At 35.0% G+C, this 27,261-nt stretch overlaps 1 protein-coding gene across 2 annotated transcripts; it reads right to left on the minus strand.

Annotated features, from left to right (window-relative positions):
- LOC127944254 (neural cell adhesion molecule L1-like protein) lies at positions 1-27,047 on the minus strand. Of its 2 annotated transcripts, XM_052540129.1 has the most exons (30): positions 26,871-27,047; positions 26,575-26,683; positions 26,102-26,286; positions 25,639-25,761; positions 23,146-23,316; positions 22,173-22,199; positions 21,704-21,803; positions 21,408-21,589; positions 20,457-20,591; positions 20,197-20,337; positions 19,640-19,751; positions 17,974-18,140; positions 17,736-17,895; positions 16,130-16,254; positions 15,739-15,840; positions 15,257-15,454; positions 14,883-14,953; positions 14,247-14,469; positions 13,157-13,272; positions 12,819-13,023; positions 12,387-12,509; positions 9,505-9,678; positions 8,915-8,980; positions 8,674-8,712; positions 7,937-8,005; positions 7,448-7,555; positions 6,281-6,439; positions 4,569-4,694; positions 3,644-3,713; positions 1-1,145 (listed from the first exon to the last, which is right to left on the minus strand). In XM_052540129.1, the coding sequence occupies exons 1-30, from the start codon at positions 26,950-26,952 to the stop codon at positions 965-967; spliced, it is 3,849 nt and encodes a 1,282-aa protein (XP_052396089.1). In that variant the 5' UTR covers positions 26,953-27,047; the 3' UTR covers positions 1-964. The 2 variants fall into 2 exon arrangements, with proteins under 2 accessions (XP_052396089.1, XP_052396090.1); XM_052540130.1 differs by lacking the exons at positions 6,281-6,439; positions 7,448-7,555; positions 7,937-8,005; positions 8,674-8,712; positions 8,915-8,980 and having other exon boundaries at positions 26,871-27,045.
- Between the last annotated feature and the right edge of the window lie 214 nt (positions 27,048-27,261).

The following is a 27,261-nucleotide window of genomic DNA, read 5'->3' on the forward strand; positions in this document are numbered from 1 at the left end:
CATCACTGATATAAAGCCTGCTGTGTTATATCTTGATGTGCCATATTTGAATATGTGCAAGTGTGAATGAGATTTGAGAGTTGCAGCAGATTTTCATTGAGTAATGACTTATTGAATTTCATGTTATATGGTTTGAGAAGACTTTGAATACCCCTGTGAAAAAGAAGTGTGCTTAATTGTATTAAATGTGCACTTGTAGTTTAATTAATATCTTAAAATATGTTTTTTAAAAAATCTACTTGTAGAAATTAAAATAAAAGGCTACTTAAGTGTACTTAAAGATTAAAATATATTTTAGTTTACAATAAATGCCCGTAATTATATTCATCAGTAGAATTTAACCTTATTTCAAAGAAAATTTAATTATGAAATTACAAATAAAGATGTACTTAATATATAAATATCAACATTTAAAGAAGTACTTAAGTTGGTCAAGAAATACTCTTAAATTTAAATGGATTTAATATCAATTTAATTACTAAGGTAATTGCAAATAACATTCAAATAGTGTACACTACAAAACATCACAGTCAGTTGCACTTAACGTATATTCTTTTAAAGTATATTATTTCCATAAGTACGATTTTTTTAAGCATGCTAAAATGTACTTCTTTTTCACAAGGGTATAGATATATTTTTGTCTTTTTTTTAAGCTTTGCAGTTCTTGGTCACCATTTATTTTTATTGTAAGGAAAGAGCAGCTTGAACATTCTGCTAAACGTCTCTAAAAAAAGTCAGTCATACCGGTTTGAAACCGCATAGTGATGAATAAATGATGGCATAACTTTCATGTTGGCCAGAACTATAACCTGTCATCACTCTTCATATTAATACTGTAAAGAAGTGGCCATTCACGCAAAAGCAAACTCTTAAAAAAACGCAGACAAATTCATGGCACATCTTACAAACAATCTTTTCGTTCTCCCTGTAAAATTGTTTAAAAGTTCCTAAGATTGAACCAGCATTATGAGGTCACGGGGGCGTGTCCGTTCACCTCTGTGGACCCCCTGCGCTTGTTCCCCGTGTACTCCCCGATGAACGACCCATCTTCGTCGAACTCACTGCTGTCGTCCTCGCTGCTATCATCCTCTTTGATGTCTGTGAACAATGGCTGGCTGCTCTTCAGCGGCTTCTTATCATTGTCACTGTCAAACAACAAGAAAAATGAGTCAAATTCAGCTCAGAGTGACTAAGACGATGATACTAGTCGAGGCTGGCAGACAGAGCGGGTGTAGGAGGGTGTAGGGGAAGGATACAATCACTACTTTCTGATAATTACTAATTGCAAAGGCCTGATGGCAATTCTCAAAACTAGAGAGAGAGAAAATTGCAGAGTGCCAGCCAACGAGAGGACCAACTTAAGACATGCCATGTGTGCCTGTAGACAAACAGCCTGTCAGGTCACTTTAGTCCCTATAGGAATGATGGGACAAACCAAAATTAGCTGCCAATTTGAGAGCAGGCACACTGCCAGCAAGCAGGTGTCTGGAATGAGACAGGGGGTCACCTCGTAAGCTCCCAATTACTATAAGATGCCACAACATCTTGGATAGCGATACAATAAATCCAAACTGAACTTTTATTAGGATAAACTGACATTTGTCCTCCAATTTTGGAAATTGGAAATTGGAATTGGAAATTTAGAGTTAACAACGTGTAGAAATTACATGCTTTTGCCAATTAATCAGTGCAGATAAAACAAATAATTGTATCAGAACCTGTTATCATTAAACATCTCTTAAGCTAACCAAGGCTGCATTTATTTGATCATAAATACAGTAACAATAGTGATACTCTAAAATAACTTATTTTAAAACACTTCAATTTTAATAAATACAGAAATCATTCTCATGCTTATTTGCTGATCAAGAAACATTTCTTATTACTAATTAATGTTAAAAACTGCTTCATAGTTTTGTGAAATCCATTATACGTTTACAGTACTATTTAAAAGTTTGGGGGTCATACAATTATTTAATAAATGCATACATACATAAATAGATGCTTGTATTCGGCAAGGATGCATTGAATTTATTTAAAATGTGACTGTAAATAGGCTACATTTGTTAAAAAATATATGTATTTTTCAAGTATTCTGTTCATTAGATTCCTGAAAAAAATATCACAGTTTTCACAAAAATATCAAGCAGCAAACAATTTTCAACATTAATAATAAAAATCATTATTAATAATTTAGCACCAATGATAATTGAGGAGCAAATCAGCATATTAGATTTCTACAGGATCATGTGCATGATACTGATGCTGAAAATTCAGCTTACATCACATGAATAAATTACATTTTAAAATATATTACAATAGAAAACAGTTTGTGTAAATGTGTGTGTGTGTGTATCTGTGTGTTTCAGTAACTGACTGACAGACTAATCTCAGTTTAACTTTACGCAGTCTGGTTACCAGTATTTGCAAAATCCTTTATCAGTCATCCTGTAATATATATATATATATATATATATATATATATATATATATATATAAAATATCTGAGTGTCCCAAAATTCAATGCACTATATCATGTAACATTGCATCAAATGAATATCACCAATGGTGTAACATGATAAACCCGCTCTTCTGTTCCCAAAAGTAAAATTAATCAGTAGCCTCCTTGTGTAAGCCAGAGTAACGCAGTTTTGAAAGCCTCTGAGGCAACCGTCATACTCCACAGCTGGTAAGTGACGTACTTCCCTATCTGGTTTCTTTCGGTTAGCAGATGTTTGAGTGTCTGGCGCTATAACTCCCCAAACAAGGGTAGCGTACAGATCAGACTCCGAGCCTCTGCTGAAGCTGCATTTCTTTCCTGAGGGAGGAATAATACGGGCATCTCTGTGTCTAAGTGTAATGAGATGGAAACACATTTATGGATTCAAGCTACTCCATTTGCAAGTATACAAGTTAACTACATGCAGCCCCACTTTTCGCTCGCCTCTGGTCTGTTTTTCCACACAGGTTTTTTTAATGTGCCACTTGTCACATGGCACCTGGGTGTTACAGTTTCAGGGCCATGATTATTGTTGTTTTTCCATCATTAACTACACACTTTTTTTTATCCAACAAATTTCCATCATATTATCAGACATTTCTGATGGTTTAAAATTGCACTACAGTTAAAAAAATATATATATATAGACACTCACTGGCTACTTTATTAGCTACACCTTGCTAGTATCGGGTTGGACCCCCTATTGCCTTCAGAACTGCCTTAATTCTTCATGGCATAGATTCAACAAGGTGTTAGAAACATTCGAAATGAAAGCATCTTCCATGATTATTTTCAGGCTTGGAAAAAAAAAATTGATTTGGAAAATTCCATTATTTTCAGGTCTTTCTATAACTGAGGAAGCTTTTTAAAGTGTACTACAGGCTTAGCATACAGTAACACAACAAACCAACCCCTCTACACTAACAATCTAACTTTCAAGCTAAACAAAGCTACCATTCACTACCTGTGTGCAGGCTAGTGAGCACAGATTAACTTCAAGCTTGCGTAGCAATGCTTTCCATGTGACTCCAAGTAAATGGTGTGCATGTAGGGATTATTTGCAGGAGAAAAGGCATTAAGAAATGATATTACAGGAACTCAGAGAGATGAGAATCTATAAAAGGACAAGTGTGGCTCTCTGACCTGTCGCAGGGGGATTCTTCGCCCATGGCTTGAGCTTCAGGATCAGCAGGAGTTTCCTCCTTTTCCTTAACTGTCAAGAAAAAAATGCAAATATGAGATGTTATCATAAAATCACAATATACTATTTTGGGAGATTCGATTGGAGAGAGATTACAACATTCAAGGAGAGTGTTTTGTGTATTGGTTTTTCTCAATTGCTTTTGAAAGTTCTTGCATTGGTGTAATTTAAAAGAGAAAAATGACATTGTTGTTATTCATAAGAGATAATATGATATCTTCTTGATTTGCAAATGCTGAGCAAACATTCAATGTTTTATATTCTCTAAATGTAAGTACTTTGTATTTTGCTGTGTGGAAGCACATCAAGGACACTGACTGCCTTTTAGAAAAATGACTGTGTGCTTAACTTAAAAGTAAGATATGGCCTTACTGGTAAAAAGAAATAAAATAATAAAAAATAAAAAATAAACCTTTATTCTTTTTTAGCTTGGTAAGGTATAAATAACCTTTATGTAAAGTATAGCTAACAGCCACAGTGATGTAAAAACAAGACATTCAAAACTGTCTTGCAATGCCTTGGGTTTTATTCCAAAAGCTCCAAAAGGGTTCTTATCCATTTCAATGCATGCAAAAGTTTGTTGCAATAATCCATTGGTTCTTGAATCCATTGAAAGTCATTTCAAATTGGTTAAATATACGTGAAGAACAAAAGAAGACCTAAGATCAGGTCAATAAAGCTCACTGATCTCAGGTTTTCTGTCTGACACTGCTAGTAATACATATATGAGCTGGTGCGACAGAGCCACTTGACACAAAGCTAACAAAAGCACCAAGCTAAAGTGTATACATTTTGACTACAGAGACCAGAGAGCTTAAACAGAGGTCTGGGAGCTCTCTGTGACCTCTGCAGCTGTTTGTGTCTTACCTGCGTACTTGCCGCTTTTGTTCTTTATTACAAAACAGCCGATGAGGACAAGCAGAGTTAGTAAAGCCACTCCACACATGATCGCCACAAACCACTCCTGGGATGCCACGGCTTGTTTACTAGACACTGCAAGGACAAAGGAGAGTTTGTTTTTGGCAAAATTTAATTCGTGAACATGAGTCACACTGATGTCAACTTAAAAAAATACTTGAAAATAGTGATGATGTCTTGTTGGGTTAGAGGAAGAATCGTCAAATGACATTTTTAAATATGGTTCCTTTGTCAAATTCTGATGGGGATTTTTCAAAGAAGAACAATCAGAACCCAAAGAATAGTATTTAAATGGGTCTACATTTGATTAACTTCTTTTGAACATTTGCCAGTTCTCTGATGTAAATGGACTCTTGTAAATGGACTCTTTGCTGTTGTCTCAGAACCCGTGAGTTTGTTGACAAAATTAAATGATCTGGGACCCAGTTGCAAATACATGTGTCACTTGTTTCTTATGTAGGATGTGTTGGGAGCACATGCAGAGCTGTAGGTGATACATCTACCAGTCAGTGGCATTATTGTTAGTTCTTCCGGTGTTTATGAATAACATTATCTACCCAAATTCCTCCTCACACTGAATTGATGGGCCAAGCTTCTGTCAAATATAGAGTAGGCATCGTTGACGTGTAGAGGTTGGCCGTTATGTGGCCAAAAGGATTTATTTGTCTGATATCAGAAAGTTTTAGGGCCTTACAGTCAATTAACTTACATTCTGAAGGTCATATATTATGGAGTGGAACTTTCGAGTTTTGAAAGATACAGTATGTTCATATATATATATGCTAATGATTATTTTTCTTCTTGGTTATGTACATTAGGGTTTTGAAATCAGTGTCCAGTTGACCTAGATCAGAACATAAGGCACTTTAGCATCGACAAGTTAAAGTGGTTATCAGTATACTCTACAGATACAAAGTAGTGTAGAAAGATGTAATATATGGATGGGCAGTATTTCAAATACGTTTTTGAAATACAAAATACTATTTTGTATTTAAATACATTTAATCTTAGTATTTAATCTTAGTATTTTTGTAGTTTCAAAATACATAAAATACTTTTTGCCAATCAACCTCTTTATTAGACTGCTGATTTACTGTATCAACAAGTATACAAAAATGCTAAAAACAAACAATTACTAAGATTAAATCTATTTAAATATATAGTTAATTTGACTTTTTCCAAAGGTATTTATAATACAAAATATACTGCCCATCCCTGCAGGAAATCAGCAGTCTAGGATTGATTGAAGAGATTGATTGGCAAGAAGTATTTTATGTATTTTGAAACTACAATGCAAAAATGCAAAATACATTAGATTTATATTTCAAAGGTATTTTACACATTCCTACATCAGTTATGAAAATATACAGTTTTTGTTACCATGATGTACTGCTGTGACTATATTTTTTAGGTACATTTCTGGCAACCACAGCTGCTGTTTTCACCCCTGTAAACTTCATTGCCTTATTTTTACAGCACATTCTATAAAGTATAATAATAATAATAATAATAAATTGCTTTGCTCAATGGAATTAGATACCTTTTTTCTTTTCTTTTTTTACCTCTAGTGCTAATACACCCACAGAAAGACTATCACTTACTATACTATGCCAGTGATACATCTAATGCTGATCTACTGGCTACATTCTCTAACTTCTCACCTTTCCTTGTCTTGAAAACCTCTTCAAAAATGCTAGGGACATCAACCCTGCGTGAAGCCTGCAGCCGGACTGTGTACACAGTTCCTGGGCTGAGCCCTTCAACGAGGTGGAAACCTTTAGATGTATTTAAAGCCTCTGTAAGCTGCCAGATACCATCACCTGAAGGAATAACCGCACGACCAGATAGTGTTAGGCCCCAACCCAGCTGAAAGAGGTGATATCTATGATACTGTAAAGTGACACTGAAAGGTTAGAAAAGTTGACAGAGTAAGATTGATAAAAGAGCTTAAAATAAAGATACACGATGAAAATATTCAAGAGTGAATTTCATTATCATTTGGTCTGGATTTTGGGCTGTTTGGAGAGGTTTTTATACAGGATCCTACTTATGTATATATGTTCTTAATGTGTTCCTTTACAAAGTATACATAATAGTCATCATTAAAATGGAAATATTCCATGTATGCACAAGAATGTAAATCAGTCAAACAGACTGCAATAGAGGAATTTGTAGTCCTAAAATGCTTGGGAATTAGCATTTACTATTAGCATTGTCATTACTTTCTATAACAGAATAGCGGTCTGCAGACAAACCTCAAATTTTGAAACTTCTGAATTAACTATTTTAGTTAATTCATATACTCTTTGTATAGCAAATTATTAGGAATTGTTTTTTTACATGTATTTTGAAGTAGGCATTTCATTGTATTTTGTTAAACTCAATGGAAAAGGTAAATTTCTGCTTTGATGTTTCTACAACAGCTCATTTAATCATAATTAATTAAAACAATATTCAATTTATTTTGAAATACTGAAAAATCTATTCATTTTCTTGAGTATTATTTCTACTTTGGTTATCTAAACTGTACATTTAACTGAGATTTTTTTTTTCCTGCAGTTTAAATTGTAACGTTTATATTTACATGTTTGCACTCAATATATACAGTAAATAATATATTTTTTAATCTGCACATTGATCAAAATGTTGAAAAGCCAATTAATGTAAGAAATCAACAGATTAATATCATCAATTCAGAAAAGTTCAAATTGTTGCAGCCCTCAATGATACTTTCCAAGCTTTGTTACAAATATGTCTAAACTCTACACAAAACTCAATGCTGCAAACATTGGATCCTGACAAATCAGTTTGATGAGTAAGTCCCTTACTGTGATTCATTATGGCAACAAAGAGCTGTGAATCAGAACGTTCTCCTCTGGTTCTCCAGCTGATTCTTGCAGACGTGTCACTTACAAAGGCAGATATGTTGAGCACAACTGAGAGAAATATATAGAGAAGAAGATATAGTAGAACAAAATACAGGAAAGACTATCAAAAGGTTAGTTAATGCAAAAGAATCCAAGTACACCCATAACCATATGAAAGTGTTAGTGATACAGAAATCTGAATCAAGAAGCATTTCTATAACATTTCGGAGTAAAAGAGGATATTTATTTGAGACAAAATTGTAGGGCAGGATTTTTATCAGAACTGACGGTTCTATGTATCAGGGACACATTATGTCAATCATAAAAGATTACTGTAGAATTTATTTCTATTTAATTGAAAAATTTCATTTCATGCTAACTTTTAATGTTAATTTCACTCAAATATGGAGTTATGAAAGTGATTGTTTAGGTAGACGAATGGATGAATACCTAAGGTAGGAAAGGTGGCACTGATAGAAGGAGAGTCTGTATTAGATGAGGCGAAAGAGAAAGGTTGTCCTGCAAGAGAAAGAGAGTTCAGACCACATGCATTTCCCTGTAGAATGGACTGCAGCAGTGGAAAATTAAGAAAAGAAAAGGGAAAAAAATACTTCTACGCATCATAAAATCATAACAGCATCACATCAACAGGAACTATATAAATAATTAGGAATGTTTCTATAATTTTATAACAAGCAGTGGGTTTATGCAAAATGCAAAATGCAAAAAATAAATAAATAAATAAATAAATGGTGCTAAATGCAAATAATAAAATGCAACTAATTGTAGGAAATACTGCAAAATAAATAAATAAATCAAATGGGGGGGGGGTGTTCTGTCAAGGCCTAACTGTTAATTCTGTCAGCAGCCAGACTGATTTTGTCAACCCTGATAAAGACAGCATGTTTTTGCAGTCTTTAGCAGGAGTTCAGGGACAGTATTACTGCCTCAGAGGAGCTCTTAAAAAAAAAAAAAACTAAAGCTAATGCCAACAGCAACTGAGCTCAATAAACTTGAACCAGCTGTCACTATGTGGATTTTTGATGGAATAGTATGCTCATTTTGCAGAATGTACACAGTTACATCCTTCACTGAATATAGAATATAGAATGTGAATATTTATACATAAAAATGCAGGAGTTCATAAAGAAAAATTCATTAACAGCTACAAATTTGCTGGTACATACTCAACTCAGATGTCGTCCCCTTAGATGTCGACTGTTCATCTTAAAAAGACAGTGGAGATACGTGAAAATAAAACAATAAATAACTTCAGGTTTTATGTCCGTTATTTAAATTGCTTTCAATTGCATTCATCAGACTGAAAATGCAGATGTCCCCACAAGAGGCATTTGAAAAGCTTCAAAATACTACTACTACTATGAAGTAAACTGCAAAAGGCTGTGAACTTCAGTATGTGATACATACAGCTCTCTGTTGATGTTTCAGCTGAGACTGTAGAAACTTCCGGAAAGGAATGTTTGGGCATTGTAACTAGTTCATGAGAAACAGAAGATGGTTGATAAGAAGACAGATCAGTTTAAACAAACCCATGTAGTATGCGAATATGAGCGTAACAGAAAGAAATAGGCAATCCATAACAAAATTGAGGCCTACGGAAAACTTCGACGATGATGCAATATCAGTTATCCAGTGACTAAAAACACATCAGTTGGCTTTTTTTTTTTTTTTTTTTTTACTAGGCCTACTCATTGGTTGGTCATTACATCCTTTTGTTCATCAGATCATTGAGAGTTTTGCATTTTAGCAATAATCTAATCACTCTCCTTTATGCAACAAGATCTTGCCAACAGCAACTCAGAGTTCTGTAACTGCTGCTTAATCACTTTGGAACACCTTGCGGCTGTGCTAATTAGAACACAACTAACATAGCTTGTATCAGATGTTTGTGTCTCAGCATGGGCACTTCAATTCAGATTCTGATACCAGATCCATTATAGCTCTAGGGACTCATAGTTTATAGCTCATAGCTTACAGTTGCTGCTGGGCACACTTACACACTTCAAAGACGGTACCTCCTTCCTCACTGATGGCTGACCCACAGCCCACCTGGGTGCATGCGCTCAGGTAAAACTTATACCAGTTGTCATCCTGCAGATCACGCAAGACCCACTGTGTTGTATCCGGTGCATTGATGTTCACAGATTTCAGCTCACCCAGAGTCTCATTAACTACAAGGGGGGAAAAAATGATTTTAAAATAGTTTAAACATTTTAAAGTTCAGGTCAGTAATATATATATATATATATATATATATATAAAAAATGATATATATGTATGTGTATATATATATATATATATATATATATATATATATATATATATATATATATATACAGTGTTGTGGGTAACGCGTTACAAAGTAACGCGTTAGAGTACTCTAATTACTTTTTTCCTGAAATGTGTAACTTAACGCGTTAGTTTCGTGCGTAAGTAATCAGTAACTTCGTTATTTTTTAAAAAAAGTAATCCGTTATTTTAAGGAAAGGAAAATCCCGACTGCAGCCTGCTTTTTGTCAGACAGTATGCCTAGGTCTACTGTGCCACCTGCGGATGTACAGTATCAGCGGAGCCGAAGCTCTGTGATCGTAAAGTCAATGGCTGTGATGCGTCTGTGCCCTGCGCCTGACCCTGTGTGTTTTTTTTTTTTTTTTTCGAACTCCCGGCAAGATGACAGAGAGGACAGCGCTTGGTTTATGGAAGTACGCACATTATTTTCAATTTGTCAACGAAAAAGAAATCGACTGTCGGACAAACGTTTCGAAAATCTGCTTCTGCTACGTTTTAATCACTACTTTGAAGAGTAAATGTAAGAGGACTGTGTTACAGCGAATTTAGGCTTGTGACTGTGAGTGACACTTTAATAATAATTAGTTCGCCTATTAAGCGATTTGTCATTTGCCTGTGTGGCAGTGAAGGATTTAATTCGGTTTGTTATCATTTTTGTTTGACAGGCAGCTGTTAATTTCTGTTAGATCGTTGGCTGGCTGGTTGTTCGTCATTTCTAAATGGATTTAAATCTGCAAGCCTGTTTAAGGTTGTGTTTACAAGTAAGCATACTTGTACTTTGATAACTGCATTATTTAAAGTTAAAGAAAAATCAGGAGTTATCTTGTGGTGCTCATAATATACAGTAGCCTAGGCTACCCGGGCTGGGTAGGTGCGAATTTTGAATAATAATATGTTCTGTGATAATAAATAAATAAAACGCCATGTGGAATAGCCGATTGCTGACTGTCTTTCCTGTTATTGTTATCCTGCAGTGTTAATTAAGTCGGATGACTGACGTTATTCATTGTCGGGAGTCACGACTTCTAGGTGCATTTAAAGGGGCCGGGGGCTGTGTCTGTCATGTGTGAGCCGCTGCGAACGGCTTTTAATTTTTGGTAACGCATGAGTACTCTAACGCGTTACTTTTATGAATAGGTAACGCTGTATCATAACTGATTACTTTTAATTGATGGTAACGTTGTAACTTAACTAACTACTTTCCAAAGTAACTATACCCAACACTGTATATATATATATATATATATATATATATATATATATATATATATATATATATATATATATATATATATATATATATATACACATACATATATATCATTTTTTTTTAACAAAGTGAGAATTTTATGCATTAACTTAATAAAAAATGCATAATATTACAAAATATTTATATTTAAAATAAATGCATAGTTCAGTCAAGAAACTCCATTTCTTGTCTTTGCAACCCTACATATTACCGCCCAGCACAGTTAGAATTTTCTTTAATATAATATCACGATATCAGTGATATAGCGATGCGATGATGTAAGGTGGATATATATATATATATATATATATATATATATATATATATATATATAAGTAGCAGAACATGTGAGCGTATGAGTTTCTTTATTTTTTTTTTGATTCGTAGAATAGGTTTTGTGTATGTGGAAGAAAAAAAAACAATCTACCACTTTGCAACTTTTGTCTTCAAATTTACTGGTACACATGTGTAGCTATTCTCTACAGCTACAAATTCCACTGTCACAGATGCTCAGTGGTTTTGCACCAAAAATACCTTCATAGTTATGTCTTAAATGAAAGTAAACAGTTGCGAAAGAAATGGAATGTGTATCATACTGGATGTATTATCTCTTAAAGTAATTGACTTGCTGCTGTCAGTGTCCTTAATGTTAATCCAAGAAATGAAATGGGAGAAAACCACTCACTGCTCTTTACTGAATTACTCTGTAGTTTTAAAAAGAATTAATCTATATTTAATTTATACAGTAGAGACTATGCAATGCTTTTTACATTTGATTATTTAGTTTCTGTACCTGGACACCTACAAAAGTGAAAAACCTTAAACGTTGTTTAATTTGTATATTTGTGCTATTTAAACAATTTCAAACAGGGTTGACTGGTAATATACCGATCGGCCTGCTTCAAGTTGAACACACAGCTACTGCTGCCACCTTATGACAAAAGAATCACTTCAAATTAGGTAGTCTGTCATCATTGGAAAAGGATTGAAAATGCCCCTCATTTTTTTGCACTAATAAGTACTGCTGCCTGCCAGCTGCAATCACCAATAAAAGTATGTTCCATGTTTATTTTTTCTATATAGTCATAAATATCATTATCGCAAATATACTAGAGATATCGTGATATTATTTGGAGGCTATATCGGCCCACCCTTAAATCTTGGTGAGCTTTCTTACCTAGGCTACCAATAAGACTATTCTTAGAAAAACATAAAAAATGAAACTTGGAAACTTGAAGCCTCAAACTTGGAGTATATACATCAAGATACTGTGCAGTTAAACATGGATTATATAAAATTCTCTGAGATAGCTGATATAACATAAATCTGTGAGTGTCATACCTGTCTGATATTGCAGCAAGTATCCCGTGAGAAAGCCATTGGTTTCATGCGGAGGCGCCCACACCAGTGTGATGGAGTCTTTCTGAAAGTTTGTGGCTCTCAGGATGGGAGGTTGCTCAGGAACTGTGGGAAGATGTCAAGCGCTACTGGTCAGTATGTACCTTAAATAAAATAAAAACTAAAAAATCAAATGGCGTCTTTATTTGATAACCACCTACAATTAAGTTAAACTGCTGAAATAGCATTGCATTGTATTTCATTTAAGTCAGTGTCATTCTTTTCACAACGTTCTATGTAAATTAGTCTTCTTATGTTCAGCAGTACATTTTGGTAAACAATAAAGCTGGTACAATTCAACTATATCCACACAATAATTAATCAAATGCCCAAACCACTGAATTTTAAAATGTGTCTCTATCGAAGTGTTCTTGCCTCCCTGTGGAGTTGTGAAAGAGATGGGACTGCTGCTGGGCCCATTCCCTCTCCGGTTAAAGATGTTGACAGTCAGGCTATATTCAAAGAATGGCTTCAGTCCCGGCACCATGGTGTGACTCCTGTTTCCAGGGATGGTGAGAGACTTTCTCTCTAAGGGAATTCTCTTAGAGGTCAACAGACTTTGTGTTTGCCACCAGTGAACCTGGGAGCAAAAGATGGAAGAAAGAGAAAGAGGGTTGATGGATATATATATAAACAGCTTGTTTGTTGCTGAATGACCATCAACTTTTGTCCAGTACCACAGGATTTCTGAACTGAAGGAGTCTGGAACTCACAGTGTATCCTCCAAGGTGGCCCCTCAGGGCGGTTTGGGGCACTGGTGACCAGCTGACCCTCAGCAGCGTAGAGTTCAACACCTCCACAGATATATTTGCAGGAGCCGCCAAGGGCGCTGGAAAGGGCAACAGAATGCAGATCAGTTTATGGCTAAACTTTCCCAACTGATGCAAGAGGGTAACAGCTCACAAATTTACACATACACAACCATTTCCTCAAGCAACTAAAGCTGTCAAGGAAAATGAATTGTATTTTCATGACACACTGACTATTTCCAGGAAAACTGCACATGCTAACATGAAGCTATCCATAGACACATGTGGATACATGGTAATGGCTCTTTCAGGGATGCAAACTTATTGGGGGGGGGGGGGGGGGATGTTACAAAGACGTTACCCCCACTGGCTTTAAAATGTAGATTTATGGTCAGTTTGATTATGAGGATATTCTATTTTGCTGAAGTTGTCTCATTCCACATTCACAACGATTTTATAGAACCCATTCAACATTACTATACAATAATAAGGACAATCCCTTTAGGGGTAAAAAAGATACAAAGGTGTCCCATTGAGGGTGCTGCCCCAATGGCAAGCTGTTGTATGCCTAATGGTACAAATTTTGCACATTTGTTTCTGAGAGTATTTTGGATTCAAAACAGTAATTATATTTGAAAAGTGTCAAGTTTGCATCCCTGCTCTTTGCAACAACTGCATGGAAACTGTCACGAGCTACCTACAGCTAAATAAACCATGTTTTTGTAAATCTACAGTGATGCAGGAATACAGGGACAAAAGCAGCCCAACCTGTTGCATCATCCTCAAGACAATGCCAAATGTCGACTAGAGACAAGGGTACGACATGGAAAAAAATATGAAAATGGAATAAAACAAAAGATAATCGCATAAGTGCTTGGCAAAGAATTTGTCTGATCCCAAAGAGCACAACGTAAAAGCTCAGCAGAAATGACTGATCCTGGTAAAGAGTGGATTAAACTACTCTCCCAACTAATCCTCTAATCTTAAGTGTTTATTTTACGCGGCATTGTCACACGACTGTGAGATGAATGCATTAACATGTTGTTTGACTCACAGTCTTCCCCGGAATAACCAGTCACTACCCTGGGTTCTGGTGCCCAACCATGGTTGTTGAAGGCCTGGATCTTGACCTCGTAGGGGACGAATGTTTGGGTGTCTCGCACCACAAATGAGTGTCTCTTGATCATCTCTTCTTTCCAGCTGTCCTCGACACCCATTAGCCTGTAACTCAGTTTGTATTCCAGACCGGGACCATTGTGCTCCACAGGCAATAGCGGCTAGTGATTAAAGTAAAAGTGGGTCAGTGCACTCCAAACATTACTGAGCATTTGGAAAGAATGGAAGAGTTTGAGAGACATTTGCTGGTGGGTTTGCAAAATCTGGCATGGAAACCTAGTTTCTGGGGTGCCTAGCTAGGCTTTCTTTCATACTTGCAATCTGAAGGAATTTTGACTCATAAATAGAGCATAATTTGGCTTATGAATAGAAATTTGCTCATATACTTGATTGCCAGAGCAAATTAAGTCATTACTGCTTTTAAACTACAAGACACCTGACTTCTTAGGCACTCCAGGAGCATTTAGTTCCCAAGCCTTCATGCATGAGGGTATTTGTCTTTTTCTTACTCCCAAGCCATGCATATATGCATATGCATTAAAGTTGTTTGACAATGCTGTTTGCATTTTATTACCTCCCAGATGATGTCCATCTGATGTGGCAGGTGACCCTCAATCTTAATGTTTTCTGGGTTCCTGTCGGGCGCTGTACAAATGTGAATATGAATTATTTAACATTTGTCTCAGTCAATAATACCACTGACCTCAAACACTGCCAATGTGTATCACACATAATGACGAGCATGCAGTCATTGATAGTCAGAGACAGCACTCGCTTAAAAGAGCATTAAAATTTATGGAGCTTTTATAGACATCTGTATAATTTTCTCAGGGTAAATCCCCACAAAGACATGCTTCAAACCAGTCCAAGGTGAACCAAGGACAGCCTAGACATTGGATGATAACATTTTTACGAAAGCTAGTCTTCAAGGATCACAGGTATCTCTACCGCAAGGAGGTGTCTTATATCTTTCGGAGGGCATGCTGGGAAGGCTTCTCCCAATAGCATTGACAGCGATGACTCTGAACTGGTAGTTAATGTGGCCGTAGAGCGTCAAGGGGGCTGAGATCTGGCTGCCTGCAACTCGTAGAAGCTCCTTCCAATTCTCTGGGTCCCAGTTGTTCTCTTCATACTGGATGATAAACTCTAGTCATAAGAACAGAGCACAGAGGGCATTGAATATGCAGAGCACACACTCTCAATACACTGTGTTGTGGCCCCAGTGGGAGCCTTCTTGAAATATTGTAGAGCAATGTCTGAGTATGAGCAGCGTCCATGAAAACGACTTCAGAGGAATCTACTTAAAGCAAAAGCCAGCTTCAGAAGCAGTGAAAATGTGCACAATTGCATGTGAAGGGAACGCAAATGGGGCAGTTTTGCTTTTGTTCTGTAACTCTGACAGTACAGTGCATTTGTAGGAGGAGTTTTACCTGTTATGGGACTGTTATGATCACTGGCAGCCGCCCAGTGGAGCCTGACACTGCGGTTTTTCCGCTCAGAGAGTGTCAGCTGAACCGGTGGATCTGGAATATCTGTGTCACATTTCAGACACAAACACCATAAAGAAACTTTTTTATCATAACAACATTTTAAGCCCATACATAAGAGAACTAGAATCGCTTAAATAAATAATGTGCAATAATGATCCGTTTTGTGTTTTCTGTACAATCTTTTGTGGAGTTTGCTGCACTATTATTTAGATATAATATAATACAAATATTTCCAAGCAGGTCTATTATTGTGGTATTGGTGTAATATACAAACATAACACCACAATCTAGTTGGTATTCATTCTGGTCTCAGAAGGTCTTTTAATCGTACCTAACACAGTTATGTAAGCAGAAGCTGTATCTTGGTCCAGTGATGTTCGAACAACACAGGTGTATTTCCCCTGATCACTGTGGCTCACACTGACAATCTGAAGAGTTCCATCATCTGTGAAATATCTGCAAATAACCCAAAATAAATAGGTTATAAAATAATAGTTGGTAGTTGATTGATAATAAAATAGTAGTTCCAAGTCTCTAAATGTCTTTCACAATGTTTCAAAAGCAATGAAATAAGCAATGTGCATTTCCTGGAATGTTTATTGTAGCGTTCTATGTTGGCAGCAATAGTCGATGGTAAAACAAGGCAAGAAACAATGTGTCTTTGATAAACAATAGTGTCCAGGATGGAGAAAAAACCCATCTTCAAAATCTAGCTGAAAAATATGTGCCAAGTTCTTAGAAATAGATTCTTCTCTTTCATGTGGTTCTAAAAACTTTTGCTCTATTTTCAGCTACATTAATAAATGCAATGCCTCTAAAATGTGATGTAACCAAGTATAAATTGTCGTACAGATCAATAAAAAAAATAAATAAATAAATCTTACACCTTAAATATGAGTGACGTATCTTAAACAATGTAATCAGTTTTTTTTTTATAAGTATTATGAATTAATAAATAATTATTAGGTTTTGCAGGAGTCACACCACGTCTACATTCTACAACTGAGCTGATCTTCTTGTTTTCATTGTAAAAGGTCAAAAAATGTATATTTTACGAGTCTTATTGACTTTGAATCATGGATAAACTTCAACGCAAACTGCAGAGCAATCAGTTCCCCCAAAATACAAATGTTCAGGCAGACCATGAAAAAAAATTATGCGGCTGGAGATTCTATGCAGCTTGACAAAAATAGAAAACCAGGTATCCGTCAAATGAAGTGCAGAGAGCTCCATTGATTATAATGAAAGTGATATACAGCAGTTTGTTTCAGGACAGTATAGACACATTGTCACAAATCTGTGGCTTTTTTGTATCAGAAATGCCAAAATATAAGCTTTATTAAATGTTGTTTGGACAATCAATGCACGGCTCTATTATGTTCCCTTCTCTTTTTTTTTTTCATTAATAAAAAAAATATTTGAGGTTTGATCTGAATCATGGCTTGCTAGCTGGTGACCTGAGGTAAAGATGCAAACATAATTTGTCTGGAAGCAAATAACTGACAGTTACAACAACAAAACATTGCACAGTATTACACTGCATTTATATCCTGTTGGGCATCATGCTCCAGTCGGTAGAAAAGAGGTTAAAAGAGGCTCCTGCTCATTAGCTGGAGTACCTTTTGATTTTCAGAGAGACATTTCACCCATGAGAGCTTACTATTACTGATAAAAGCTTACAATTACATCTAGCTCGGCTTTGGTACATGACTACAAAGTTTAAGTACTTAATCCATGATTCCTGCACTGATAAAACTATAAATAAAATGTGTGCCCTACAAAACTATCATAGCTCCCGCTAATCCTTTCTGTTTTGACAGCACAACCTTTCTAAAACAAGGATTTGCTTAAATGGAGAATGGCTTCAACGAATTCAAAGTTGAACCATTAGGGACAGTCTGTCGCATTCTGCTACTCATTGAAAACAGGTCACCCACCTTTCAGAGAAGTTTGAGAGGATATTCATCCCATCTTTCATCCACAAGATCTCCAGCTCTCTTCTGAGGGTGGGATCACACTCCACCTGGCACTCTAGCTTCGCCATAGATCCTCGTTTGACCTTCGTGTCTTGAGGAGGTTCTATAATCTTTGTTGAATCTATCAAAAGCAGACCTTTAGTTTCAATTATTACCAGGAAACAGAAAGCTTTTTGATTAAGGAAGGTGCATGGCTAACCTTTGATGAAAAGTTCAATGGTGAGGCTCATGGTGCCTTCTGAGTTCTTTGCCAAACATTTGTACTGGCCCATATCTTCCATCTCGACTTTGTGAATCTGCTGGGAGCCATTCTTCAGGAGAGAATATCTCTCTCCATCTAGAGAGCCCTCTGGGTCTTCTCTTCTCCTACAAAACAAACACTGAACCCTTCAGAGTTCTTCTGAAACAGAGGCCCATGGGAAGGGCCTTTACCGAAACATGCTCTGTTGATAAATCCGAATGCAATGTAACCTAGTTTTTTTTTTTTTTTTTTTTTTTTTTTGCCCTTTTGTTTACCACGACTTTGAAAATTGACCAAAGGTATTTGAACGAAAACTTTTCAAACAAGAAAACAGTATAAATGAGTGCAAAAGGAGGATCCCTAGAGAGAACAGATATTTCAAAAGGGCTACAGATCTTGCAGTGTCTTTTCTCAATGTATTGTCCCTTTTCCTTCACTGATTGCTGTTATTAAGCACTCTGTGCCCAACAACTATCATTCACTCATAATCTGAAGACCAGCTATAGTGAAACCACACTAAAATCCCTGCTAAAATCATTTAGAATACTTCTAACAAAATCTTAATTATAATGTCATTTAAGACATATATTTTAAGGTTGTTTAGCAAGGTTACTGGATAAAAATACAGGCAACAAAAACTATTTATTTGTTTATTTAAAAAAAAATTGGAGTGAAGACCAATTTATGACCATTACTGGTCATAATTATTATTAAAGTATTTGTGTCTTTTTGATTTTATTTAATAATAGTTAATATAAATATTTATTAATAAAAAAAATCCATAGAATCATCATAAATCTGTGTGAAAACTGATAAGTGAGAAACTGTTTGCATGTAATTGCATTTATGACTTAGACGTATAAATGTATTATTTATTTATTTTATTATGAACGTGGTTTGAATATGGTTAGCTGTGGAACAAGCAATATCCAGTTTACATTTATGAAATTAGTTTACATATAATTTTTTTTTATACATGATTTGTTCTGGTTACTGTGCATTTAAAACACTCTCAGTTTATTTAACTTATGTATAACAAGTAATGCAAGTTATGTTAAAACTGTAAAAAAATACAATAAAAATGCAAGTAAAATACATCTTAAATATAGGCCTAAGTATTTTTTTTTAAATTGATGGATAGGTACCATAAAGTAACATTTAATTATCACTCATACACCGTGTCCTAACCAGGTGTGATGTGATGAGAAACTGAATGTGAAAAACATTTGCAGCTCAAAACAGTTTGCACGCTTTTTCACATGCACACCACACTGGGCTGAAGAGCGTAAAACTACATACTTGTATTTTCATGACTTCTGCACTGGACGACATGCTTTTAATCGTTGACATGGTGGAATATTATGAATTTGTCTTTTAATCTCTGATTCTTCCATAATTAGTCTCTGATTGTCCAAGTTTGATGTTTAATATAAATGTATAAGTTACCTCAGTCCAATAAGATTTCATATAAAGAAACCAAGCTACCAACAACATTTAGTGTTGTTACTTGCCGTGGTTGGTTAAGACAAACTCTGATTACCAAACAGAGACACCTCCCTGTCACGTATGTTGCGTCTGGTTAGGACATGGTGTTAAAATCACAACACTTAGTTACTAAACTCACCAGTTAATGGTGGCAGGTGGAGAGCTAAAGACTTCGCAGTCCATAATCACACTCTTTCCTAACATGGTTGAGTACTCCAGATAATCTCGGGTCAGAATCAAAGGGGGATGATCTGAGAGAAAGCCAGACCATTAGTCAAAACATTCGTGCACACAGACAAACATCAAACAGCCAGCGCGGCATATGGCTCACTTTCTGTGGTGTAGTTTGAAACCGTGGCACACTCCCGAAATCACAATTAAACTGTAAAAAAGCTATTAGCATATAAAAGAGCTCTTTTCTTCTGCCAGCTACAAACAGAAAACAGTGAACGAAGTAGTTCAGAGACGCACACATTTCATCTTTTCTTCTACAGCAATTACGAATGAACAGCTGCTGTAACCCTTAAGCCATTGCATGTCAGCAAGAGCACAATCCTCTCTTCTGGTGCTATGATTAATTGATACATGTAAATTAGGAGGGTTGTGCATCAGAAGCACTGACCTGTTATTGTGCTCTGAAAATCACAATTTGATATTCATCTTCTTCCAGTTTACAAAGGTAAGTGAAGTACTCACTCATGACAAGCACATTAGCATTGAAGAGTAGGGTCCCGTGTCTGTTGGAGGCCTCACACTGGTACACGGCAGTGTCTCTCTGCTGCGCTCTGAGGATGATTATTCTGTCATCAAGCACTTTGTAATTGGTAGAAGGAAAATCTGGGGAGAAAACAAGCTTGAATTGGCACCCAAAGTGTTTAGGAAAATACAAAACTTTGAGCCGACAATTTCATTACGCATGGCATGATAAGGGTGGGAGAGGAGGGGGTTTAACACACCATCAAGAGGCTGGCCGTTTCTCTTCCAGGTGATTGTGGGTTGTGGTTTTCCTCTAGCAGAACACTTGATGTGGATGTCAGATCCAATCTCTACTAACTGACTCTTCACTGGCTCCTCCTGCCAGCTAGGAGGCTCTGAGACACACAACATGTGAATAAGGATTAAAGCAACTTCCTATCTAGAGCAATACTTCCCCCTTGTGTTTGTAAGTGACATGACTTTCAATTTTGTATTAGGTCATGCAGAATGAGCCATTAATATGCGTTTCATAAGTACTAATACACAGTCAATATGCTAGCAATATGCATGCTAGTTAATAGTGAGCATTGTATATACAAATCATATAAAATACCTGAAATAGAGTATATACATCTATAGACTTATTTTGTTGTTTTGTGATTGTGAATACTGGACAATTATATTTCAAGTTATTTTTAAAGAGACTGAAAAGACTTAAAGCAAATGTTTTTTTTTTTTTTCAGCTACTGGAAATTGCAAACTGAAAATTCCCTGGCATTTCCCAAATGTTCAAAAATCTATTTGAAAATACTTTAAAATAAGTTTCAATAGTTAACCATAGTTAATGCATTAAAAATGCATTGAGATCATCTAACAATGAACAATATATTCATCTCAGTAATTACAATCCTTCTTAATGTTAGTTATTAAAAATGTTTATTGTTACCCCATGTTATCTCAAGTCATTAAATAATACTGACGTACAACTTTTGATCTGAATAAGTATCAGTAAATGTTGAAATGAATATGTATCATGATGAATAATAAGTGTATTTCATTGTTAGATCATGTAGTTAACTAATTTTCACAAGCAAAACCTTACCGTAAACTGTTGCAAATTATTCTAGAATAATTATAGACTAGAATAACTTGAAATCGTCATAAGTAAATCAATACAATTCAGACTTAAGAACGTGTAAATGTTTGCATACCCTCCACGACAACTTGGAAATAATGCTCATCTTCCCCAAGATCATTCTTGGCTTTGCACATGTATTTCCCTTCATCCTGCTCTGTGACATTTGGTATTGTAAGGACCTTTCCATAGTTCTTGATTTGTGTACGGTTTGGTAAATTTTCCCACATCTTGATAAATTCTACCACCGGAGTAGGCCTGAGAAAAAAAATGAAATAAAAATAAACCGCCGTCACTCTCTCTGTCGGTGGAAATGCTTTGCGGCTGTATAGTGTTCGTAAACCCAACATGGTCATAAAGAAGTAAACTCACAGTCCTTCTGCGATACACTCCAGTTCCAGCGCTTCTCCTTTTTTTAGGTATGTCGTTGAATGACTGGAGGGCACCAAAATGCTCGGCTTCCTCTTCTGAACTGAATGGGGACAAATGATGGTAAATCACCTCAATATGGATAAAAAAAGAAACCTACCTTCATATATCTGAACAAGAATAGGTTAAGGTTGAATATATTATATATTAAAATATATTTTCAGAGTTTGTACAAGGTTTTTATTTTATTTTTTACAAGTTTTTGTCACTTTTTGATTACTCTTATAACATCACACAGCTCAAACTGAAGAAAAACTCACAGTCTGACCTCCAGAAATAGCCAAAAAACTTTATCTTGAAAAAAAAAAATCCCTTACATAAAGATCATTGCGAAAAAATTAAATAAATAAGGGGATAAATAAATAAATAAAGGGATTTTGATACACAGCACGTTTGACCAAATGTGACTCACCACTCTTAAAGCCATCATCCCCCTGGCCTAAATAAAAAAAAAAAAATACAAAAATAAATTGAAATAATTGTTTGAATTTTCAGCATATTTAAATAGTAATAAAAAGAATATACACAATACATATATAGCATATATACAATATATAGAAATGCCACGTAACTGTATAAAGGACAAGGTCAGTTAAACAAGGTCGTAAAACAACTGATTTGATTAGTTAGGTTTAGATTTTTTTTTATATTATTAATTTATTATTATTATTTGAATGACATTAACTGATAAAACATAATAAGACCAGGAACATTTAAGAAAGTAAACAGGGTTAATTTTTATGTCACGCTGACTTTAAAAAGGATTACATTAGAGACAGTTACTGTTAAAATATTAGCATGACAAAGCCCACTAAAACTGAGATGCATCTATAAATTGTATCCAGTTTAATGTATCGCCACACTAACAATTACTGAAACAAATTAACTGTTAATGTATGTGTACTTTGTTCTGCTTTTGTTGTGCATCTCACAGTTTTTTTGTGTGTGTCTTAAGCACTGCATTTTCATGATGTTGTGTCAAGCTAAAAATACTTTTCAGAAAAATCCTGTCACATTCTGCTGTGCTTTTGTCCAGCTGTTCACGAAAGCAAGAATCCACCCAAAACCAGCATAATAGGTCTTCACTGATGTGCTGAATATTAGATTAGTTGTGAAAATATGTATTGAAACACAATAAAGACTTCAATTAATTTTGAACTGTTTGGGTTCAGTAAGATTATTTTAAGAAATTAATACTTTTATTCAGAAAGGATGCATTAAATTGATCAAAAGTAAACATTTTAATGTATTTTTGATCAAATAAATAAGCATAAGAGACTTCTTTCAAAAGCACTGAAAAATCCTACAGACAATAGTGTATTAACCTTTTTTTCTATTTCATTTCTTTTAAACCATATCAAGCTTATGAGATTCTGGCCACATACTTGGCTTGACCCTCAGGACCATGCGTGGTTTCTGAACGATTGTGCGTATCTTGGAAAAGGAGGCAAAACAGGAGTATTCATCGTGGCTGTCTGACATCAGTGTATTAGAGAAGTACAGATTCCCATTGAGGCCCATGGTCACCCTCTCATTCTGCTCGATGTGTTGAAGATCTGAGAACAATACAGAGAGGAGGGTTAGATTAACATGAGCAACAGGACATCGGAGAGGGCAACCATCCAGTCCGCCCAGAAACAGTCCCGTCTGACAGACTGCACAGCAGATAACAGACATCATGGAAAGAGCTTTGAATGCTCAGGCATTCAGGTTTCTCACATGAAGTGTAGGTGGCTCGACATGATTAAGTCGCCTCTGCAGTTCAAGAAGTGAAGATGTGTACAGTAACAACACTCAACAATTTTAATCAAATGTCTTTTTTTCCAGAAGAAAAAAAACACACAGGATGTTTTTATTATCATTATTATTATTACTAAGTATTTCCTTAAGAGAAAGTCAATGCGATTTACAAAGGTTTGCCAGTGGAGGTTCAAAATTAATTCAGGATAATTCAAGTTTATTTTTCTTACCCTCACTAAACCTTAACCTGATTATTTTTCATTATATTAAATATCTGTATTATAATATATATTTTTTCCCTTTCAAGTAAATTAATCTTATTTTAATGTTTAGATTTATTTATTTATCTATGTATTTTGGAAAACAAGACAAAAAGTAAGAGTTTTTTTATATATATATATATATATATATATATATATATATATATATATATATATATATATATATATATATATATATATAGTAAATGTCTTAGAATTCATATAATTTAAAGAGATGGTTCACCCTCTGTCATAACTCTGTCACCATCAAGTTGTTCCAAACCACCATGAATTAAATTATTCTGCTGTCCATAAAAGAAGATATTTATAAGAATGTGAGTAATCAAACTATTTCCTCATTGAATTCCATAGTACACACACACACACACACACACATATATATATTGCTTCTTTTTTTTTTTCATACCATTGAAGTGAATTTGGCTACCAAAAACTTGGTTACCAACATTCTTCAAAATATCTTATTTTATGTTAAATGCACAGTATTCATGTATGAACAACTTGATCTGAAGGTTTGGAACAACATGAGGATGAGTAAGTGATGACACAATTTTCATTTTTGGGTGAACTATCACTTTAATGCAATATCACTCAAAAAAAAAAAAAAAAAAAAAACACGTACTCTTACGCTTACAGACACTGGAACGTAAAATACTGACAGATTTACAGCATTTAAACATACAAAACTGATAACGCATATGAAATGATAACATGTCAACACATCGTCATTTGGATTAGTTTTAATTCTGCTTTTGACAGTTTTGCAATTAATAAACATTGTTATTGCACTTATCTTTCTGTCATTGTTTTTCTTTATAATGTACATATTTGTAAGAAATCGGAGTGGGATTAGCAACTATAAAAATATATATTTTTAATGCTATTTTGTTACTAAAATTGTCATTTCCCTGCAAAAAAAAAAAATTGATAGGTATAGGTTAAGGGGTTTTAAAAAGCCAAATCACTTATCGAACAAAATCAGTGATACATAGCTTAATGATATAAAAGGTTTGTAACTATTTTAAGTTGTTTAGCTGTACATACGTAGCAACTTTATGTTTAAACGTTGTAATAAGTCCAAATTGTACATTTTAGCATCACTCAAAATGCTTGTAAAACTTTAATACTTCATTTACGTATAAAAAAATGAGATAAGGCTGTTTAATAACAATACATTTTTTTTATATAAATAACCATTTAGAAACCAAGACTCACTGTAGAATTTTGCATATTATTGGGCCTATATGCATATTATGTCATATATATATATATATATATATATATATATATATATATATATATATATATATATATATATATATATATATATATATATATATATATATAATTTAATGTTTAGGTATATTAATATATTTTTGTTCAGGTGTGAGCATATGAGATCGACTGATCTATTGTTTTACCGTCTGGAATTCTCCAAATGTCACATATTCCCAGCATTCTTTACAAATTGCAACATGTAACATTAACCATTAAAAGTATGTTATTAACAGAGGATGTTATTTCTCCAGTCTGGTGCCAGAAAAGACAGTTATATACAGCTGGTTGAGATATATACATGCATCTGTTTATATTTAGGCAAAAGCCAGGAGAAGACTGACATATCAGAAACAATAATGCTTGCTGTAACAGCTGAGGGAATTTGAAGCAATGTTATTTTTGTATTATTAATATACTATTATATTTTTGTTAATGAGGAGAATTACATATATAGAAATTTTTATTAATAGTAATAGCCCAGATCTGAAGAAGTGATTTTTAAACTAACAAGACATGCTTGGATCCCTCTGTTTGGCAAACGTGATGTGCAGGAAACTGATTTAAAGTGTCTTGAACTACCATTGGTCATCCAGTACAGTTGCGAAGGTGGAATGCCTTGTGGCGGGTTACACTCCAAGACCACTGAATCGCCCTCTGTGACCACCGCTGGCTCTATCTTCTTCTTGGGAAACTTGGGAGTCACTGTGAGCAATCAGAAAAACAACACAAATAAACAGCTTTAAATTCATATCAGTCACTTTCTTACTAAAGTATAAGACAGATACAGATATCCTACCAGTGAAACTGTCAGTAAGACATTATCAAGATTAAAAACCAGTTAAGCCACATCATGTTGGACATGCTTAAGCGGTTACATGTAATATGCAAATTTCCAAATTTTCTGAGGAAATTCTCAATATATATATATATATATATATATATATATATATATATATATATATATATATATATATATATATTAGATTCATGATAAGCAGTTGAGATAATGTGTAGCAAGGGATATTTATGAACTGTGACTTACTAGGCACAACCAATTCTGATTCCTCTGATATTGCTGTTCCAAGCTTGTTTGAGGCATAACATCTGTACTTTCCCTCGTATTTCGCCATATCTTTGGGTATCAAAAAGGACCCGCTACTCTCTTCTTTAATGAGCTGAGAGTCTTTATGCAGGTCAAAATCCATCCCATCTTTTGTCCAGCGGTAACTGTTCAAATAAAAAAACATTGTTTTATGTGAATCTATAGTTAATGACTTACTGACACTTATCGTATACTTTAATAAAAAGAAAGAATTTCAATGTTAAAAGTTAAACAAAATGTCTTTTATTTATTCTGTTTTACTCTGTGGGGCGATGAGTATTTCATTTTGAATTTCCACATTGCACAAAGAAATGTCTATGCATCTTTCAGCTCAATAAAGGTAATTTAATTTGGATGTTTCTCCAGTTCATCTGCTTGTACTGGCATCCTCAAGTGCCGGACATCTCACTCACGTAGGTCTTGGGTTGCCTTTGGCTTCACACTTGAACAGGAAGTTCTCATCAAATGGCAAGGCAATGAAAGAGCCTGAGGTCTGAGCGGTGATGGTTGGCAGCTGCTCCACTACAGGAAACAAATCACATGCATGAAAAAAGAGCCATTGAGATCTGTGCTAAAAAGGGTACTTCTTTCCGGAAGAGTTTACTGGATAATAACATGTCATACTGTTGAATAATGATCATAGCCTCCAGTTGAAGTTACATTGATAAGAACAAACACCTGAGAGCAATTTACCTGTCCTGGCACTTACCGTCAGGAGGGAAGTAAAGACCAAAGGCAGTGGAGAAGAAGGCAGACAAGAGCCCAACAATAAGACTCCTGAGCCCCCTCATCCCAGCCAGCAGATAAGGACAAAGGTGAAAGAAATGCTGAAAACACCCTCAGCAAGTTCTTCTTTTAGCAAGTGACTTCAGTGACTTCTCCAAGGAAAAGAGCTAAATAGAGTACAAGAGTAAGATGGAGAATAAGTTGTAATAAATCCTATACAGCAAAGCTGAGAGATTTGAACTGGTAGTCTTATGTGTTTTCCAACATTTGGCATTATAGCAGGTGAGATGCTTTTAAAACATTTTCACCTCAAGCAAAAGCGTGATTGATGCAAATAATCAATGCAGTCTGCAATAAAATATAGGAACTGTGTC

This window comes from Carassius gibelio, chromosome A23, assembly GCF_023724105.1.
Source record: "Carassius gibelio isolate Cgi1373 ecotype wild population from Czech Republic chromosome A23, carGib1.2-hapl.c, whole genome shotgun sequence".
Lineage (NCBI taxonomy): Eukaryota > Metazoa > Chordata > Actinopteri > Cypriniformes > Cyprinidae > Carassius > Carassius gibelio.

Coding starts and splice junctions, on each gene's coding strand:
- LOC127944254 (XM_052540129.1), bottom strand. CDS start 26,952: ATGAGGGGGCTCAGGAGTCTTATTGTTGGGCTCTTGTCTGCCTTCTTC. Junction 19,752..20,196: donor TGCTAATGTGCTTGTCATGA/GTGAGTACTTCA, acceptor GCTTTCTCTCAG/ATCATCCCCCTTTGATTCTG. Junction 15,455..15,738: donor TCATAACAGTCCCATAACAG/GTAAAACTCCTC, acceptor TCTTATGACTAG/AGTTTATCATCCAGTATGAA.